Source organism: Sebastes fasciatus, chromosome 18 (assembly GCF_043250625.1).
Source record: "Sebastes fasciatus isolate fSebFas1 chromosome 18, fSebFas1.pri, whole genome shotgun sequence".
NCBI lineage: Eukaryota > Metazoa > Chordata > Actinopteri > Perciformes > Sebastidae > Sebastes > Sebastes fasciatus.
In genome coordinates, this window is record NC_133812.1 from 9,317,916 (window position 1) to 9,339,019 (window position 21,104).

At 40.3% G+C, this 21,104-nt stretch overlaps 2 protein-coding genes across 6 annotated transcripts; one reads left to right on the forward strand and one right to left on the reverse strand.

Moving 5' to 3' along the window:
- Positions 1-133: 133 nt before the first annotated feature.
- On the forward strand, positions 134-17,417 carry agbl5 (AGBL carboxypeptidase 5). 4 transcript variants are annotated; one of them, XM_074615023.1, is made up of 17 exons: positions 134-260; positions 1,979-2,271; positions 2,390-2,561; positions 3,487-3,653; positions 4,356-4,533; positions 4,703-4,881; positions 6,601-7,132; positions 7,327-7,496; positions 8,322-8,457; positions 8,635-8,852; positions 8,966-9,162; positions 10,220-10,396; positions 13,786-13,922; positions 14,048-14,100; positions 15,019-15,212; positions 15,342-15,475; positions 15,615-17,417. In XM_074615023.1, the coding sequence occupies exons 2-17, from the start codon at positions 2,057-2,059 to the stop codon at positions 15,678-15,680; spliced, it is 2,925 nt and encodes a 974-aa protein (XP_074471124.1). In that variant the 5' UTR covers positions 134-260; positions 1,979-2,056; the 3' UTR covers positions 15,681-17,417. The 4 variants fall into 4 exon arrangements, with proteins under 4 accessions (XP_074471124.1, XP_074471123.1, XP_074471125.1 ...); XM_074615022.1 differs by having other exon boundaries at positions 15,609-15,818; XM_074615024.1 differs by having other exon boundaries at positions 15,625-15,761.
- A 281-nt stretch (positions 17,418-17,698) lies between these two features.
- ost4 (oligosaccharyltransferase complex subunit 4 (non-catalytic)) lies at positions 17,699-19,629 on the reverse strand. Of its 2 annotated transcripts, XR_012591336.1 has the most exons (3): positions 19,490-19,629; positions 18,247-18,386; positions 17,699-17,821 (listed from the first exon to the last, which is right to left on the reverse strand). XR_012591336.1 is itself a non-coding variant. In XM_074615026.1 (2 exons), the coding sequence occupies exon 1, from the start codon at positions 18,383-18,385 to the stop codon at positions 18,272-18,274; it is 114 nt and encodes a 37-aa protein (XP_074471127.1). In that variant the 5' UTR covers position 18,386; the 3' UTR covers positions 17,699-17,821; positions 18,247-18,271. The 2 variants fall into 2 exon arrangements, 1 of the variants encoding a protein (XP_074471127.1); XM_074615026.1 differs by lacking the exon at positions 19,490-19,629.
- Positions 19,630-21,104: the final 1,475 nt, after the last annotated feature.

Here is a 21,104-nt window from a genome sequence, read left to right on the forward strand (position 1 = left end):
CACATCATGTTTGCTGAAATTGATTGGATGTGGCACCACAGCCCCCCCCAAGACACATTTCCACCAGCCGCCACTGCACCTAGTTCTTTATCTTCAGCTTTACATACAATGTTGTATTTCCCCTTCTCTCCATTAGGCACTGTGACAGCGTTCATTTTCACAGAGCAACCTGAACGCAGCATCCAGAGCAGTGCATTGAGAGGTTGAGATGAGAAGAAGGACGATGAAAACAAAGATGGACATCCAGCGAAAATAGCCTAGTAAGACACGAAATTAAATGTCTCGTATAAAAGCGTATAACAGCTGAAATGTGTTGACAGTGTAACGACGTAAAAAAACGTTTATTCGCTAAACAACACTCGTTACGCGCAACCACTGCTAGTTCTGCAGCTAAGTTAGCCTCCGTTAGCTCTGTGTAACATCACCGATATGACATTGACCACTAAGACCAGCGTAGTGGGACATATTATCTAGCATTTGCTGACTTTATTCGTGTTAAAAGAACCGTCTCTAACGCTGGGAGTCGTTAGTTCACTCCCCTTTACTCTGTGCTAGATATCTCAGTCAGCTGTTGTTGTTATTGCTCCGTTACTGAAGCCAAACAGCAGCCATGATGTTCTCCATCAGGACTCAGCTGCACTCATGTTGTCATACATGATGTGCAAGCAACCGTGCAACAGTATACCTGCACCATAGGTTACTGAATACAGGACATCTTGACATCATTTGGGTTGTAATAGTAGAGAATATTGTGTATAGTTTGGCCATGGTTGTGTTTTCTATAGTGGCCTCAGGTTGGCACTGTTGTTGCATCTAAGCAACTCAATACATCTTCATTTAAATGATATCTCTAATTACATGAACCCTTAGTTTATGCATGAGACCTCCAATTAAATGTATCTGCAATTCAATTTTGATTATAAAATGTGAATTCCAGACACCATCCTTATAAGTAAGTCATAATTTACAATATTATTACCACATTTTAACTACAAAATGTAATTTAAAATATCTAGAACTGGCTTTATAGACGTGAAATTTGACTTTTTACTAGTCCACAGTCATTTTTAAGATATTTACAATATGATCAGTCATGCAGTATCCTCGTGCATGTTTGGGTGTCACAAAACAGTGACTAAATGAATGATGACACACGTTTTGGAGAACAAAACACAGTCATTGCATCTAAGCAACTCAATACATCTTGATTTCAATGATATCTCTAATTACATCTTGACAACTCAGACTGAATTCAACCCTTAGTTTATGCATGGGACCTCAAATTAAATGTATCTTCTATTCAATTTTGATATAAAATGTGAATTCCAGACACCATCCTTATAAGTAAGTCATAATTTACAATATTATTACCACATTTTAACTACAAAATGTAATTTAAAATATCTAAAACTGGCTTTATAGACGTGAAATTTGACTTTTTAGATTCAAGATTCAAGATGTTTATTGTCACGCCGGTTATACCAGTATAATCGTGTGAAATGCTTTTTGCTGGGAAGCTCCATTCAAAATAATAAGTTATATTACAATTATAAAAGGAAATACTTTGTACAAGGCATATTAAGAATATATACATTAAGAACATATACAGTATATACAGGAATCTTGACATCATTGGGTTGTAACAGTAGAACATATTGTATAGAGTTTGGCCATGGTTACTAGTGCACAGTCATTTTTAAGATATTTACAATATGATCAGTCATGCAGTATCATCGTGCATGTTTGGGTGTCACAAAACAGTCACTAAATGAATGATGACACACGTTTTGGAGAGCAAAACACAGTCATTGCAATAAAAGGCTGCACCATGTAAGACTGAGGGGCTGTTTGGGTTTGTTGGATCCATATATCACTTGCATTTTATTTTAAAGGTTGTTCCACCAGAAGCACACCTTTTTCTGTCTTTACATTTTTTTTCTCAACGTAAATTTAATTACGTTGTCTGATTTCATTACAGGCTGTCTTTGTCAGACCTCTGACTGGCACTTCACGAAGAACCCGAGGGGAGAAAAGTGAGAGGCCGGAGTTCAGAACCATGGAGGCTCGCTTTGCTAATATTGTGTTCAGCTCCAAGTTTGACTCAGGGAACCTGGCATGTGTGGAGAAGGTGGAAAAGGGCAGCTCCAGCCCTCCTACTGAGATAGCTCCCAGTGGGACTGCCCTCTCAGGGTCAAACCTTACCCCTGACTATGAGTTCAATGTGTGGACGCAGCCAGACTGCGGTGGCACAGAACATGAGAATGGAAACAGGTAAAAAAAAAAATCACTTCTTCTTATGTAGCAAGCAATCAATGCTTCTCTGCTGCATGCAACCATTGCACTGGGTTACTTTACTTTTAGCATCCCAAATCATGTGTTTTTGTTTCAGATCATGGTTTTACTTCAGTGTACGGGGTGCCGCACCTGGGAAGATACTGAAGATCAATGTGATGAACATGAACAACCAGAGGAAGCTCTACAGCCAGGGCATGGCTCCTCTCGTACGCACTTTACCTGGCAAGAACCGGTGGGAAAGGGTCCGGGAGAGACCCACAGCTGAGGTATGCACACTTACTCGGAGGCTGTCAGGGAGAGGATGTGGGCATCAGCAGTCTTCATTTTGGCAGCTATCTTAGATGTAGTCTTATACTTAAAACGAAAATGCTTATTAGTTTTAGTCACATTTTAGTCATTTTTATCTTTCATAGTTTTAGTTGACAACAACTCAAAAGGTTTTAGTCAAGTGTTAGTCAAAATGTTTTCTCTTAATTTGTCAGATATTTTTTTTATTTAATCTTAGTCCTGTTTAGTCATCAGATTATATTGAGCATTTCTGTCATTTTAGTCAAACTTATTTCACATAACATCATTATCTGACGAAAAACATATGTTGAGTGATTAAGAGCAGCTTTGCAGTTAGTTTGAGTCCTCCTGACTGCGCTCGTTAATGACGCGCAGTTCAGTTGTACCCACCCGTCTGTTATGAGAGCCAATCCGCCCACCCAACTTGCAAAATATGCGTTACTCAACCACCCGAACTGCCAACTTTATGCATTATAGTAGCACGGATTGAGGTGTGAGAAAAGGTCAGACACGGACAGACACATGTGTGTGCTCGTTTGAGACAGAGAGAGAGAGTGACAGAGAGAGGGGAAGAGAAGATGGACAGTGGCAAAAATAAAGAGAGATTTTAGTAAAGCTTTTATGTTTTTAAACTACATTTTTGTCTCCTCTTTTTTCGTCAACGATATTGCATGTTTGATATTGTCACCGTTAAGGTTTAATGATGTCCGTGCCGTCTTGTCATCATTTCATGGTAATGGAAAAATAGGTTGTTGATGAACGTATTTCATCATAGTTTTCGTTAAAATGAACACTGGGCATCAGGAGCCAGTGAGGCAGATTGCTGTCAGTCTGGTTTCCTGACAGCTATTATTATCTTTCTCATAACGTGTCTTTTCTTGCTTTCTTCTGTCACTTTTGCAGATTGTAGATAACCAGTTCATTCTCTCGTTCACTCACCGGCTGTCGGAGACGCGCGGGGCGACCACCTACTTTTCTTTCTGCTTCCCGTTCTCTTATAGCGAGTGCCAAGAGATGCTGCAGCAGTTTGACAAGAGCTACCCCAATGCAGCTCAACTCAGTCCGAGCAGGTAAAACACACACACACAGACAGACGCCTCAAAAACACACACACAATACATGTTTGAAACTTTTTTGTTAGTGAAATTACAAGCGCCGTTAACGCAAATTAATTTTAACACCACTAATTTATTTAACACATCGAGAAATTTTTAGGTTATAGCTCAGTTTTAAAGCTATAGTGAAGATACTGGTATCATATGAAACTAGAAAATCAAAGGAATCCATTGGTATTTATGATAATCACATGCAGTTTTGGGCAAGTCATAGTCAAGTCAGCACACTGACACACTGACAGCTGTTGTTGCCTGTTGGGCTGCAGTTTGCCATTTTATGATTTAAGGATATTTTTTATGCTAAATGCAGTACCTGTGAGGGTTTCTGGATAATATTTGTCATTGTTTTTTGTTGTTCATTGATTTCCAATAATGAATATATGCAAACATTTGCATAAAGCAGCATATTTTCCCACTCTTATGTTGATAAAAGTATTAAATACTTGACAAATCTTCCTTTAAGGTACATTTTGAACAGATAAAAATTGTGCGATTGATCAAGATTAACTATGAACAATCATGCGATTAATCGCGATTAAATATATTAAGCGATTGACAGCCCTAGAAATTACCTTAATTGGCTGTTTTTTTCCTGCTCCTCTAATTTGTGGAATTTTTAACTTTCTCTCCCACCAATCTCCATCCTCTCACTGTCAGTGCCCCGGGCAGTGTGTATTATCATAGGGAGTTGTTGTGCCACTCTCTAGATGGAAATAGGGTGGACCTGCTCACTGTGACCAACTGCAACGGGATGCAAGAGGAGAGAGAACCCCGTCTGCCTAAGCTGTTTCCCGACACCAACACTCCAAGACCACAGCGCTTCTCCAGCAAAAGGGTATCACTAAATCATACATAAACATATAATCAGTATTCTCTTTTGTAACGTAGCATCCTTGATGTCTGTTAATGACAATACTTAAGGCTGAGGCTGATGTGTAATCACTGAATAACGTCAGAACAGTGAAGCTGACCCTTGGCCCATGTGTGTCTGTGTGCGTTTGCAGGTGTTTTTTCTCAGCAGTCGAGTGCACCCCGGGGAGACTCCCTCATCCTTTGTGTTCAACGGTTTCCTCAACTTTATCCTAAGAAGAGATGACCCTCGTGCTCATGCGCTTCGAAACATGTTCGTGTTCAAGCTCATTCCCATGCTCAACCCAGACGGAGTCGTTCGTGGGCACTACAGGTAAGAATTGCACATGTAGGAATCCATTGGTATTTATGATAACCACATGCAGTTTTGGGCAAGTCATAGTCAAGTCAGCACACTGACACTCTGCTGTTGTTGCCTGTTGGGCTTGAGCTGCCATGTTATGATTTGTGCATATTTTTATGCTAAATACAGTGCCTGTGAGGGTTTCTGGACAATATTTGTCATTGTTTTGTGTTGTTAATTGATTTCTAATAATAAATATATACATACACTTGCATAAAGCAAGCATATTTCCCACTCCCATGTTGATAAGAGTATTAAATACTTGACAAATCTCCCTTTAAGGTACATTTTGAACAGATAAAAACTGTGATACATTTTTAAAAAGTCTATAGGGCAAGTCAAAATTGACTTCAGGCAAGCAGAGTCTGACCAAAAACATTAACGTTGAACCTTGCTCAGTGATTGGTATAGCTTAAACTCTAATCTTGATGGTTTGCATTGATTTATGCACTTCTTGTTGCTTGTAAATGTTTGGTATGTTAGTCGTTATATGTATGTATATGTTTTCTCTTTCTGTTTCTCCAGTAATGTGTTTTTGAAAGGTTCTACCAATAGGGCTTGGGAATGTGACGTCATGTATTGTCATGCTGCACTGAAACACCATTGTTGTCACAAAGCTAGTTTGCTTTCTCTCATCATATGCCTCAGCCAGTAGCAGGGCTACAGTTCAGTTACAGTTCAGTCACAGTTTCAGCAATTAACAGGTGCTTGCATGAGCAATGTGTTTTTTTTCTTGTGTCAACTGGTTACGGAGGAATTGTGGGATTGCTTTTACATGCACTGTAGTAACCTGGTTGCTATAATTAGATTTCTCCCCTACATCTGACCATATTTTGAAAGCATTAATTACTTATTTTAACCATATAGCGACGTCGTGTTTTTCGTGTGTGCCAGAGGACAGGCTGTCTTGAGTTTCTCCTTGCAGTGCAAATGTTTCTAAATTTCACAAATATTCAAATGTTCAGCGGTGGAAACCGACTTATTCAGACTTCTAGGGGCTATTTGGGGTTAGTTTTAGTTTTATAATTTTGGACCGGATTAAATTATTTTGAGTGTGAGCTTGTATTGCTACATGTAATGACCTCTCCTTTTATCCTGCCGCTCTGCTGTCACAGCGATACTTAACCTGTGTGAGGTGTAAAAGGCTGATTAGAAATCCAGTTACCTGTATACGTGGCCAAGAAATCTGCTTTTTCAAGGAGAAATCTAGCTGGAGAAATCAGGTTTCTCTAAACCCCTGCTCCAAATATGGAAACTGGTTTTCTTGTATACATACCAGGTTACTACAGAAAGCCAACTGTAACCCAGTTACTTGAGTGCATGTAAATGCACTGCTGGCCAGGTCGGATGTCACGTGTTGACCCTTTCAGCAGACACAGGTTAAACCTGCATCACTGGGTCTCAGACAATGGTGTATAAGGGTATCAGTTAACAGTGACACTACTTTGTCAGTGTGTCAGGGTATGTTGCTTCCTCCTTTGGTTATCATAAATATGTTATGTGCATCTGGACCATCTTCTTTCTATTTTAAAAAACAACATGTAATAACTGTGGGAAAATGGTGCTTAAATTATACTAAATGCAGCACAATGTGATGTTGATTTCCAAGGGCTTCTGCTGTGTTCTTTCAACAATATTAAAAGTTTTTTGTTTCCTTTAAGTAATAGTAACCTATCTCTTTTTTTGCAGGACTGATTCCAGGGGCGTGAACTTGAACAGACAATACCTGAACCCCAGCCCTGAGCTGCACCCTTCCATCTATGCAGCCAAAACACTTCTGCTCTACCATCACACACACAACCGTCTGCGCAATACACAATCCAACACTCACTGTAACAGCCCCACACACACGCAGACCCCGCCCCTTAGCGTCAAACCCGCCAATCAGCACCAGTCTCCTCCCTTCACCGCCCTGGAAGTCAGCTTGAACCAACGGAACACAGAGAAGGACGTAAATCCCGCGCTGCTAGAAGTTCCCATGGTGATGGAGGAAAACGCCTGGGTGACCACAGAGATGGGGAAGGGAAACCAGAACAGCTCATCAAGTACCTTGGAGACTGTAGCTCCTGTTACTGTGGAGGTAACGGTACCACAGGTGGAGGAACAGGAATCAATTCCACCACAGGAGGGGGGCGTGGCGTATTATGTGGACTTACATGGTCACGCCTCTAAACGGGGATGCTTCATGTACGGAAATAACCTTCCTGAGGAGAGCCAGCAGGTGAAAATGATTACATATCACACTCCCTTTGTAGTGTTTTTGTAAATTTGGCAAATGTCATTCTTTTTTTTCTTTTTTTAGCAATGAGTTTCTTTCATTTCAGTAAATTGTTTTGAAGCCACTGCAGATTGGGTACTAATATTTTTTGTAACATACATCTAAGCTCCTGTGCACTTTGCTTCCTCTCTCTGCAGGTAGAGAACATGCTGTATCCGAGGCTGATTGCTGTGAACTCTGCCCACTTTGATTTCCTGGGCTGTAACTTCTCAGAGAAAAACATGTACGCACGAGACAAGAGAGACGGGCAGTCTAAAGAAGGCAGCGGGCGGGTGGCCATTCACAAGGCCATAGGGCTGCTTCACAGGTCAGATTTAAATGGATTCACAAAACGTCAATAGTTGATATTCAGAGTTCTCAGCTCAAATAGCACATGGCATCTTTTATAAAATCTATTTTGAACACTTCCTTTGAGTTGTGGAGCGTAAAAAGTTATGCTGTATTCAGACCAAGAGCAAAGCGAATTTTCGCCTTGCTTTACTCGCGCGAGTTGGACCGCTGGTATCATTTGTGTTCATTGGAGAGGAGAAGGAGCTTGTTTCCATATATACCAGCAACTTTTCTTTTCGCCATTTCTGCCATCAACCATGGAAGAAATAACCACTGTTGCTGCTTTGTACGTGTTGTGGAAGTTCCAGATATGTCAGAAAACCAAACGCCGTCATGTCTGGCTTCATGACATCACAAGGCGGCAAGTTGTATTCACATACAGTGCCATTGCACTGACTCTATCTAGCAAGCCACACATCGCTACTCTGGTATGAACCCAAAATAAATAGATTGTGCTGTGATTTAATTGCAATAAACAGATCAAAAAAATGCCGCAATAACTTAATAATAATGACGATTTGTAAAAAGTCTGAATTCATGCTTTATCAGGTCTGTCCACAAGATGACAATCAACGACAGGAGGAGAATGTCAACGTTGATAGGCTTTCGAGACACAGCATCACACAAATTTCTCGCCGGAGTTGAAATATTTCAACTTCTGCGAGTTTCGCATGTTCGCGTCGTGTCATTTGCGTCGCCCGCAGTGAATTTGTCAAAATGCAGTTTACACAGGTCTGGTAAAATTTTACTTGTGCAAAAAGGTAATTACTTTAACGTGTTTCTGTTATTGGGTCCCCACCAGCTACACTTTGGAGTGCAACTACAACACAGGAAAGACCATGAACACCATCCCGCCTGCTTGCCATGACAACGGACGCGCAACCCCACCTCCACCTCCATCATTCCCTCCAAAATACACTCCAGAAATATTTGAGCAGGTAGGAAAGCAAGAGTGGTTTCTGTACAAGCATTCCTTCTCATTCAGAGAGGAATTTGATTCTTTGCTTAAGTGTTGCAGGTAGCTGATCTTTCCATGCCAGTATCACGTTAATGTTTTCGATATTTGACCTTAAAAGGTAAGGCACTTCTGAAGTAGACTAATTGTTGTGCACCAGGTGGGGCGTGCCGTGGCTATCTCAGCCCTGGATATGGCCGAGTGTAACCCCTGGCCACGGCTGGTGCTGTCTGAGCACAGTTGCCTGATGAACCTTCGAGCTTGGATCCTCAAGCACGTCCGCAACACCAAAGGCCTGAACTCGAACATCCACGCTCATCCTCCACCAAGAATACACCACAATGGCAACAAGGCGTCACCGCCAAAGAGCTTCAACAAGTGAGTTTACATCTCTTTATTAAACCCAAAAAATACTACAGACTTCAGTTCCCTTAGTTGCTTTGCAACATTTGGATCATGTGTTTCTGTGTTTGTCTCAATCTTCCAATAAGCTGTCTGTCTGGCTCAGCGTCAGAGAACACCCTCAGTCGCATTCGCTGCAACAGCCACAGTAGCAGCAGTCAGACACCCTCCCCGAAGATGCACAACTCCCCGAGCTTTACTTTCGGCTGCCCGCCACCCCGAACTCAGCACAACAGCACGCACACCAGCGGACGTGGAGGCAACAAGACACTCGGGCCAGTCAGGGGTAAGTTGATCTCCTCTCGACCATCTGCTTGTGTTGCTGGCTGGCATTGTCTATCACCTCTCCCTGGGTGCACCTGCACTCTTCTTTTTCTCTCGAAATATCACATATCTGTTCTCTCATTCTTGCTACCATCCTGTCTTTCTGCTGTTGGAGTTGTTAAGAAAGGCTATTGGGTGGTTGATGTGTCTGTGTGACAGTTAGCTTCAGGTGTATTGTGATGGTGATGTAAAATTGGTTTCAGGTTTCAGGTTTAGGGTTAGCTGTATTTTAGAAACAAACGGATTAATGTCCTGGATGTCTGTGGACTGGAACATCAGCATGGCCCCTGCATGACCTTACCATGACCTCACCTGCTGCGGCTGTCTGTGCATGCATTTCCTCACCTTTGAAGATTAGTTCTACCCTGATGAACCCACATGAGCCCTGTTCCAAGGCACCACTACCAAATTGATTACGGCGATAGTCTGTATTCCTCATTCAAAAAAGGAAACCGAAAGGCCGATATTGGCGGATATACAAGCCGTTGTTATGAGTCATAAATGAAATAAAGCAGCGTTCGCCAACTATTTTCACACCACTCTCACTCACCACTTAGCTTCATTCCAGATGGCCGTGTCGTTGTGAATAGTATTTGGAATGATGAGACGAAGATGAAAAATGAAAAGAACCTTCTGTGTGAACCCTCGTAACCATACTCATTTGCTTGCTTTCCTCACTTCCGTTTCTCCTCTCGTGCACTGATTTGCTGAAACTGAACAGCCAATCAGAGTGACTTCTCTCACCGACGGGCTCCACCGGCAATTCAACATGCTGAATCAGCAAATAAAAAAAACTCCAACGCGGGCAGACTAGAGCCAAAACTTGGCCAACAGACACTCACCGACCGTCGGCTTGGTGTGTCAGGGCCTTTCCATCTTGTCAACTGGCGCACTAAGAGCATCTGAACATCTTGTGTGTGTCGGTACATGGCTCATGTGAAGGGCACTTTATGTTTGTGTGTGCACCTAGTCCCCGCATGTCTCTGAGATGGTGCATGTGTGTGTCTCCCTCTCCGTAGACCCTAAGCCTCAGGAGAAGAGACGCCCCCCCCACCACCGCTCCATCCTACGGTCTCCCAGCAACAGCCACACACCCTCCCGCCCCCCACCCTCACCCCCTTCCTCGTCCTCCTCCTCGTCTTCCTCTGTGTGCGCAGCGGGCTCCTGTCCCCTCCCGGCCTCCGTCAGTATGACAGGTCTGTACTCCCTCCAGTCTCCCAGCCTCTCCACCTTCCTCCCCTCCCTGCAGGCTCTGCCCCGTCCTGGGCTGCTCTCCAAACTGAGCCCCCTGCTCCTTCACGGCCTACAGCCGCCAAACAACACTCCAGCTGGGCCGACCCAGGACTCTATCTAACCTGACCTGTGAGAGCTTGGACATAGATGTGTGTGGGTGGACTGAGTGAGTGTTTGGAGTACCAGACAAGTGGTGTTTTAAGTTATATCAAGAGAGACTTGCACACCTGCCTGGCACTCTATGTACTGTGGGTCAAAACAAGTACAAATCACTATTTGATCTCGGGTGTGTGTGTGTGTCTGAAATATCACTGGTGCTAGCACTTCTAAATTTTCATTTTTCCTTCTGCACAAATCTGTGTAATGACATGTATCTACCGTATTAGCACCTTAGGATGAATAATACACCTGAGAGTGCGTTCCTCAAATTTCATTTGTGACTGAAATGTGTTGAAAAATGTGTTTTGTTTTAACACCAGTCATGAATCAAGCTTTGCTTATTGCACTGTCCTCTGGCATAGTTCACGTGGATGTCCTGCAGACCAGTGTGTGTTTAGCAAAGAGAGACAGCTGCTTGGCTACGTAATCTCCATCATCCCCCAGGACTTGCAGAATATACAGTATATATTTGCAGTATACATTCATATTGGAAATATTATACTAATGGATTACAATAAGTCTCTTTTCCAGTCTGTATACAAGTAATAAGCTACAAAGAATACTGTGCTGATATTTGGGAAATAGCCAGGGCTGTCCATTTTTCTTTTACACAGTTACTGTTATAATGGGAGCTGTTCATGATCAGCTACATTATGAATGATATACTTTTACTTTTGCCATGTTGCACTTACATTTTTTAATTATTTATTGGTTTTATTTCATTTTTGAGAAATGGGGTTTGCAGAATTAGACCGAACATAGTGTGTCTTCTGTTTCTGTAAAGCCTTTTAAAGCACCTTCTTATGTTTTGTTTATTTTTTCAATGTATTTATATTTCGTTCTGTAATGTGTATACGTGAAACAGTGCAAGTCGCAGGCTCATCACACCGTCCACTTGTAGTCTTATTAGTAGGACTGAGCGTTCTGTAGTCTACATTTCATTTCTAGTGACTGAAAATTACTTTTGAAAGGACCGTGGTTTAGTTTTAGTTTATAAGTGAGTGTGAGTCATGTCTTTTAATAGTTATGAAACCTGTATCATTCCAGTGTCAGTCCAATGTTGGCCTTGACAATATGATGTTCACAGTGTAGCCTACTGCCAGAAAACTCATGGAGTGATGAGGCATCACTGAGTTTCTTTGAGATACAAAAAGGGTTTCTTTATGGAGCTGTTTGCCAGCAAGCAATATCATATAAAAACGCTTTGTTTGGTTCAGTGTTCAACAGTTTGACTAAGTCAAAGTTTTCTAATGCTATTCCATTATTGATTTTGTTGTAAAAGTGTTTTTTAATTTTATGTTTCATCAAACTGGTGAGGAAAACACTGATCATTATTTAATCAAGCACATTTGTGTGTTTGCTAGTGTAAACCTGGCAGGTATTTAGTAGTCTGTCGATGGTCAAAGTTAATATATTTTGTGGTTAGCAGAGGTGAGAAAATATCCTGTTGTCTTGGTCTATATGTAGGCTTCATAGATCAGTTGTGGAATTATCGTGTTTCATCTGTAATTCAGTTTAGTGTGCTGTCATCCGAGTACTTGATGATGGTCTGTGTTTTAGGACCAGCCATTTTAGATGCACTGAAGATAGAGGTAGAGCTTGTGAGACCTGGACAGGTTTTATGACCAGCAGATAAACCACATTATGAATCTGTTGGATTCAAATAGCTTTCAGAATATCTGGCCTTGACTCGCTGCAGCTATCGTCTGTTCCAGTGCTGTGTGACATTGTAGTTATGGTGTGCCTTGCTCTGGTGTCCGTTGTAAGCAGTAGGTTTTGGAGGCTCTACTACCAGAACTCTTGGATTATATGGTGATCTGGTAGGTCATCCATCCCGCCTGCTCGTTTGCTTTGTCCTCAATTTGAAGAAACTTGCACTGAAGAGTGAGAAAAGGGATCATTTATTTATAATTCAGTGGCTTTTTGATTATACAGGCCTGAAACACTGTATGGGTCAACAATATCTGCAGATAATGTTTGGACATTGTTAATGGGGTATATTTAGGTCTTTTACTTTCCTTTTCACAAAAGAAAAAGCTAGCTAATTAGAGCAGATGTCAAACTAAAAATGATGCCATATAGATGGACATCTTTCAAAAAAAGGAATATATCTCAGAACAAATGATTAAGCTACTAGGAGTGAAAACTGAAACTTCAAACTCACTAACGCCTCTTCCTAACTGGACGCGATGCGAACATCAGATTGTTTCAGTGTTTCCCAATGAAGATGTCCTAACCTGCTCCGTGCATCAGCAAACATCGAAAAATCGCTCACCCTGGCTCTATTTATGCAAAGTTTTGTGCACTTCCAACTTATATTCATTGATCAAAATCGATGCCGACATAAATGAATATCACTCTCTATGTAATTGAGAGAGACATTGCTCGTAGTATATCTGGACAATTTTTCATGCTCCATTTTGCCAGAGTTAGGAAGAGGTGTTAGACGATGATTTCCATGTAGCCTCTGCCCACTGCGTTCAACACTGTCAGAGAGTGTCCTGTAGTTTTATTCTGCTTTCTCACTGTGAACTTGAATGTCCTGTTTCCCAGTTGTTTCAGTCTTAAAGCTTCTATATATCTTCATCCAGAATGACAAAAAAAGCTTTAGATGGACAACACACCATATGCATACTAGTCACATTCTCACCAGGTCTTTTTCTGCTTTATACTCCTTATGAGAATTGTGCCATTTCCTTCAATGTGGTGCTAACCTTCTATACCAGACTACGGTTGGTAGTAAGTGTTTGTCTGTGTAACAGATTATCACCTTCTTGAATGTGCTGCTGTCCTTTTACCGCCTCTCTGTTTAACCTCTGGAATAAAAGCTATCCCTTTGTGAAGCAATCTCTGTGTGTGGGTCCCTCTACTGTCTGTTGACTCTGTTTGTTTGTTTGTGTGTGTAATCTTTACTTTTCTGCTGCCATGTAGAATGTAGTTGGTCACCAACTGGTCAAAACTGCTTGGAAAGTCAAACTAAACTCTCTCCTATTACATTGGATGAGAGTGTTAGTCACATGCCAGATAATCAGAAGGATCTGTTGTAGATACATGAAGTACAGTATGTGTTACATTTGTTGATTTGCTTTTTACCATGAACATGGTGTCCATCTTTGAACATTGTGTTACTCATCTTCCACCCACTCTTTCTCCTTCCTTCTCTCTGTTCCTTGTATTCATGTCTGGTTAACAGGCGTCAGCTGCCCAGACTTTCAGGCTGGTGGACCCAGTTCAGCGGGCTGGTCCAGAATGCCTTTCCCTGTGCGGCGTGTGGGGAGAGGGTGCCGGAGTCTTACAATCACTCATCACCCCGAAGGAGCCCGCACAGAGGTTAGCTGACCTTACTGGCTCACTCACAGACAGCAATTTCAACTAATATCTTGTATTACCAGTTTTTTTCTACATACATATATTTGGTTTATGAAGTCTCACTGTAATGTCTCTATCTGTCACAGAATGCTAAAGAGTTGGGGCCTGATAACATCCTTTCCTCCATCAAATTTAGCAAGTGAGTCCAATCTTGTCTATGTATCTTGGATAGGGCTGTCAATCGATTAATCGCATGATTGTCCATACTTTTATCTGTTCAAAATGTACCTTACAGGGAGATTTGTCAAGTATTTAATACTCTTATCAACATAGGAGTGGATAAATACGCTTGCTTTATGCACTTTTATTATTACTGGAAATCAATTAACAACAAAAAACAATAACAAATATTGTCCAGAAACTGTCACAGGTACCGTGTTTAGCATAAAAATATGCTCAAATCATGACCACAACAGGCAACAACAGCTGTCAGTGTGTCAGTGTGCTGACCCAAAACTGCATGTGATTATCATAAAGTGGGCATGTCTGTAAAGGGGAGACTCGCGGGTACCCATAGAACCCATTTTCACTCACAGATCTTGAGGTCAGATGTCAAGGGACCCCTTTGAAAATGGCCATGCCAGTTTTTCCTTGCCAAATTTAGCATAAGTTTGGAGCGTTATTTAACCTATTTCCCTACAAGCTAGTTTGACATGGTACCAATGGATTCCTTAGGTTTGTAGTTTCATATGATACCAGTATCTTCACTCTAACTTTAAAACTGAGCCCGCTACAACCTAAAAATCACAAGTTGTGTAAATGCGTTGAAGAAATTAGTGCCGTTAAAACAAATTTGCGTTAACGCGTTATTATTGCATGAACTCTGACAGCCCTAATCTTGGAATTTTTAGAGGTCACAGGAAACATTTTTAAGCCAAAGAAGACGGCAAACAAGGGTTGGGTTTGAATGAAATCCATATGATAAAACAGTGCACAATAATGAAGGAAAGTATGAATAAAAAGGTTACACATTGTCATCATGGAACGTTGTACGTTATCTCAGCTATGATTCATCAATGAGTGGCGAAACATATTAACCTCTCTGTTGCCCGCCCAGGTGTGAGCTGCAGCCTCACATGAGCCGCATCCCCATCCGGAGGGCGGAGTCGACTGAAACGCCCCCCGCACAAGACAGTAAAACATCCCCTACCAGCAATAGCCCCGTCTCATCTGGAGATAAGGAGGAGTCAGCCACCATGAAGGTCTGGAAGCTGCTTAGACCTGGCTTCCATCGACACCTGTCACTGTCAGGCATGTACACATACACACACATACACATGTTGCTGTGCTATTGACTCTGTTTGGCCGAGAGACAGTTACCTGACTAATGATTGCACCAGTCATATACACAGTTAACATCCCTTTTATTTCACTGTACAGGTGTATCGGGGAAAGAGGGTGCCATGCAGTTGGCCTCTAAAGCACTGATGAAGAAAAGCCCAGACAGGAGTCTCAACTACAAAGCAAACACTATTATAGAAACCGAACACGAGACGGATGAAACAGAGCAACAGGTGAAAACAGATACACACACACAGTGTGTCAAATAGCATTAATGTACATGACTCACTGAGAGAAACAAATGCTGAACATGAACGAATCAAATGACTAAAACCTGACCAGGCAGTATGATGTTGTCTTTTGAAGGTTGAGGAACCTCCAGTGATGCCTCTGCCTGAGAACATGTGTGAGACGGTGACGCTGTGTGGAGAAGCCTAGGAACTGCACAGAAGAGGAGGCACTCGTGTGTGTAAATGTCTGTATTTGCTTAATGTGAGCCTAAACTACCATATCGTGACCAAAACCATTTCAAACTAGGTAACAGGAAGGGACATTGTCATCACAGGAGGATTATTTGGGGCATATCAGTGTGCAATACAACATCTCTAACATTGTTTGTTCAGATTTTTCAAGAGCATGCATGGTATTTTCAACCATGCTGTTCAACATAGTCAGACCGTGGAGCTGTCCAGTTCAACAATTGAACAGCTTTACTGGAGGAGCTGGAGGTGTAGTGCCTTGCTCAATGAAACCACAACAGTGGCTGAGGTAGGGGAGAGGTACAAACCTTCCCCATCCAAGTTTTCCGACTCATCAAGAATCCGTAGACTTGAAATATCCTTTAACCTTTCGGCTACAATAATTGTACCTCACATATCTGTTTTTGTAATTTTAGTCTTGCCTCCTGATGTCCCCTCCCCCAAAAAGATGTTAACTGCACTCTGACCAACACTGTAATGCACTGGTAAGTTTTTTTTACAGTCAGCCACTTGCACTATTACAGCAAAGGGTTGATTTTTATTCCGACTGACAAGCACGGCAGCACCTTTATAACCTCCTTATTTCCATTGTGACTTTAGATACAAATGTGTGAGTGATGTGTGTATTTAATGTAATTATTACAGAAGTTCTTTGTGTTTTGCATATAGTGCCTATAGAAGGTATTCACCCCCAATGGACATTTTCATGGTTTGTTTTACTGATTTAAGTAGGATTTTTGACTCTGATCAACAGCAAAGAAACTGAAATATGAAAATTGTAAAGTGCAAAAATGAAACAATAATTAACTGCACAAGTATTCAACCCCCTTCATTATAACATGAATACAATTTCCACTGATGCAGCCAGTCGGATTCTCATATTGAATGGAGATCACCAGCTACTAGTTAGAAAGGACAATAACAAGGTTACTGAAAGAGTACGGTAATAAAAAAATCCAAGACTCAGGAATATCTCTTTGAGTGAAGTAAGGAGAGTTATTAAAAATGGGGGGGGGGAAACTGTGGCACAGGTGTATATCTGCCTACAGCAGGTCAATCTCAAGTGTGAATGTCTGTGAAAAGGGACCTAGTGAAGGAGGGCACCAAATCCCATGAAGCCTGCAACACACAGCAGATATCACAATGGTTTTAAGACAAAAATTACAATTTTTATTTTTGTAAATAACTATTTATTATAATACAAATAAACAAATGGTCCCTGATATTGTTGGCTTAAAAGTGTTAAGTGTCACTACAATTTACACTTTTATTAACAAAGAGGTGCAGCCAGGCAGATGAAAAAGTGTGAGAAAGAGTTAGAGGGCTGAAAAGTGCATTTCTTTCTCTCTTTATTTGATCATTTGTTATCACAATGCAGAAAATGAGGAAGGACACCCACCGGCATTTTTTAGTCCTTTTTTTAAAATCTTCTTTAACCCAGAAGGTGGCGCCCTGTGCAACCACCTCTATGGCCTGTGCCAGAAGCCGGCCCTGTTTATTGTTCACATACTGTATGCTTAAAAGTAATACATTTTAAGTATTAAACATGATACGGTCCAAAGGGTTGGTTAATACTTACACGCACTATATAAGTGTATTGAATATACTTTTCCCGTCACATTCCTTTGGAGCTTTTCGCTCCACAGCACACCAATATAGGAACCTGTACTTTATTACTATATTCATATGATATAAATATTTTGTGTAAGGCAAACAGTTACAGGAAATAAATTAAATGTTATAAGCATATTTTAAACCCAGTGACATATGAAGTGTTGTTTTTTTTTACCAAATTACTTATACTGTGACTGATATAATACTGTGTTGGAACTTGAATCAAACTTGAAGTATAAATAAATGAACTTGAAAAAAACTTAGCATTTTTTTTTTATATATTTTGCAATATAATAACTCAATGTGAATGTATCTGGAGTGTATGCAGAATAACTTAAGGAATACATGAAACATTATTGCAAATGGCATTCACACATTTTTATTAGAAAAAACACTACTGTGCAATGTTACAAAGAAATCCATTTCTTGGGACTGGAAGTGGGGAATGTAGTTTCCACTTGGTGGTGGCATAGAGTCCCATCTCACCTGTGGGGAGAAAAAGACTTTAAGCAGCTGCACAGGTGTTAAACCTTGGAAAGAATAGTCCTCTTTGTAGCTGAATGTGCTTCCACTATCAAACAAGACTATGAGAGGTCACGAACAAGCATTTATGGTTCCTCCACATATTTACTGATGCTCAATGATCAAGTGTCAACTCATCAGCCATGTACTGAATTGGAACGACTCGGCTACATCTCCATGTGACCTTTAATTATGTGCGTTATACCAATAAAACACTATACCGCTGAGGTCACTCATTAGGGACCTACTGAACAAATTCAACAATGCAGCATTGAGTTTAAAAATTAACTTCTTCGATGTCACGGTGGAACATGATTGAAAGTGGCAACCGCAAAAAAAGATATCCAAGTGCTGAACCATGTTAGACCTTTAACATAAATTGCACTCACCTCTCCAATCATATTGGGGGGGACTCTACTCCTGCTTCTTGGGGTTATTCACAGCAACGTAGTGATACAACACAACCAGCAGGAACAATGACACGCCAAGCATGTTGGCGAATATGGCCAGCTGCACGTCCGTCACCATTCTGCAAAGGATAAAGACACATATTAGTGCAAATGTAAGAAAGCTGCTCAATCAGTTTTAAAAATAAAAGTATGTTAGGCCTTTAGTCAAAAGCAGCTCAGGATTATACCAGTGTGTTGCATGTTTTAGTCAATTTACTACAGTCATGTTTACTTTTGCATCATCTCATTTCCCAAAGTAAAACACACTTTTTTTGGATATCTGAATGCATTTTTTGACCTTCCAGTCGCTTGTTTACATCCATAAGATAAGATCAGACAAGATATTCCTTTATTAGTCCAGCATTGGGGAAATTTGCAGTGTACAGCAGCAAATGGGATAGTGCAAAAAAAACAAGATGCATCAGCTATCACAGTAAAGAAAGAGATAAACAAAGTAACAAAATATGAACCATTTAAATAGAAGGAAGTATTAAAAAAAGGAGCATTATATACAGTATTGACAATAAACAGACTATTAACGAAATTCCACAAGTGGAATATGATACAGTGCACAGTGAGAATGAATGAATGAATGTTAAGTGAATTTAAGATATAAAATGTACTATTTAATATTCACAATAATAGTAAGCATGATATTCATGTTTAAATCTCTGCAATTAATTTATCATTTGTATTGTATTGAACAAATGCCTGGAAAGAAGGAAAAATACAACAATAAAAAATAAAACTATCAAATGTTTAGCAGTGAGGTTATATATGATATAATGTAACGTTACAGTTGTGGTAAAGCATCTAAAACCACGTGCATAGTCCTGTATATGTGAAAACATAATCACATCTCTAATAGCTATACAGCTAACACCTGATATGTAGAGACAACGCAGACACTTGCTAGTAGCTGGACTCTGTTTATGAATCCCGAAAACCATCGGAGTTATTGTAACAATCATCACATTATCAGGGATTACATGGTTGTAGATTAATCTGTCAATTTGTAGCATCAATCTGTGTAACGTTAAACTAGCTAACGTTAGCTAGCTGGCTAACTAGTAGAACAGCACAGGCTGAACTAACCAATACAAGGAACGCTATATATGAAGCTTCAAGAACATTTACAAAATTAAACCTATTGCATTATAGTTTAGCTAATGCAAGTACTTACATTATGCCTTAAATTGGGCTTTTTATTCTCAGTTCGAGCGATAATTCAGCTGATCAGCATCAAGCAAATCTGTCTCTCTCTTCCGGTTGGAGGGCACGGCCAATAGAAGGAGGCTGGGACACGCATCATCAAGGCGTCATATTTCAGGGGATGCCACACATGTGGCCTGCACTCGTCGAAATTGAGCCTATCGCAACGCACGACCAGTTACACTGCGCATGCGCCATACCCACACTTCAAGATCCGTGACTTTACCTTCGTCTATAAGCCTTGTTGGAGGGGAAAGCCACGTCACGTTTAAGAGCATAGTAAAAAAACAAAACACCCGTCATCAGTGATCAATTAACAGAAATAAAACTTAGTTAGGACACCTCAACAACCATTATCCGTATTAGTTTTTTTCCAGGTGATATCACAATTAATACAATTAATAAAAATTCAAGATTCAAAAGTTTTATTTGCCATTTGCACCTAAAAGTACATTGTAATTCTGAGCAGTTTACACCGAGTCAGCTTTAAGAAAAGAAAAAAGGTAGAAAAGGCTCAAGGTAATTACAGTACAAAATAAGCAGCACATTCAACTCAACACAATAAATAAATACATTATTAAAATATAAAACGCCCTCAGTGTAGTCAATAAATAAACTAAACTACCCTCTGCATAGGAACAATACCCCCAGAATACAAATATACATACTTCCAAAAATGAATACAAAATAAATAAATGCAAAAATAAATAAGTACATTTAAATATTTATAAAAAATAAATACACAAATAAATAAAAGGGAAAATTAAACAGAAACACAAATAATAAAGGATTCAATTATTAATTAATTAATTGCTAAAATATTTTTTTTATATTTTTGATACATTTAATGATATTTATTTATTTATTAAGTTATGTTTGGTGTTGGCAGGTTGCTTTGAAGTGAGGTTGTATGAGGTACTTATTGTATTACCTACAGTAGATGGAGTTTGGAGTACTAACACGGGAGCAAAGCAATGTACTGCTAACTAAACTACCCTCTGCACAGGAATGATACCCCCATAATACAAATATACAGTATATATGCTCCATGACAATGTTAAAAGAACTTTTAACTCTCATAAATATTTTTAAAAAGAAATAATTAATATATTTCAGAGAATTACACAGTGGAAGGCAACATATTGCACAGCATTTCAGTCCATTCAGTTCAGCTGTACTGTGTGTCAATAATGGTATGGAGGTGAGGTGTGGTGTATTTGTGTCCCTCTTTAACGTCCTTTACTACCAGTCTTATTGTAGCTGGGAAGAAGCTGTCGTGAAACCAGAGGTGCTCTGTGAGTGGAGATGCTCTCTGGCCTGTGGTGCCTCAGGTTGTGTCCTGATTCCCTCCACCTGAACAGAGAGTGAGCTGGGTGGTGTCTGTCCCTCAGGATGCTCTGTTACTATGTATACTGTCATTTTGAAACCAAATAAAAAAATAAAACCTAGATACACAAAATTCACAATAGTGGTAGACCCTCAGAAGGGAATGGACTCTTGTTTTTGAAAATCTTTTTATTTTATTTATTACTTATTTTCTATATATTTATTTTCTGTTTATGTGTATCTTCATTTTGTTAGAGGTG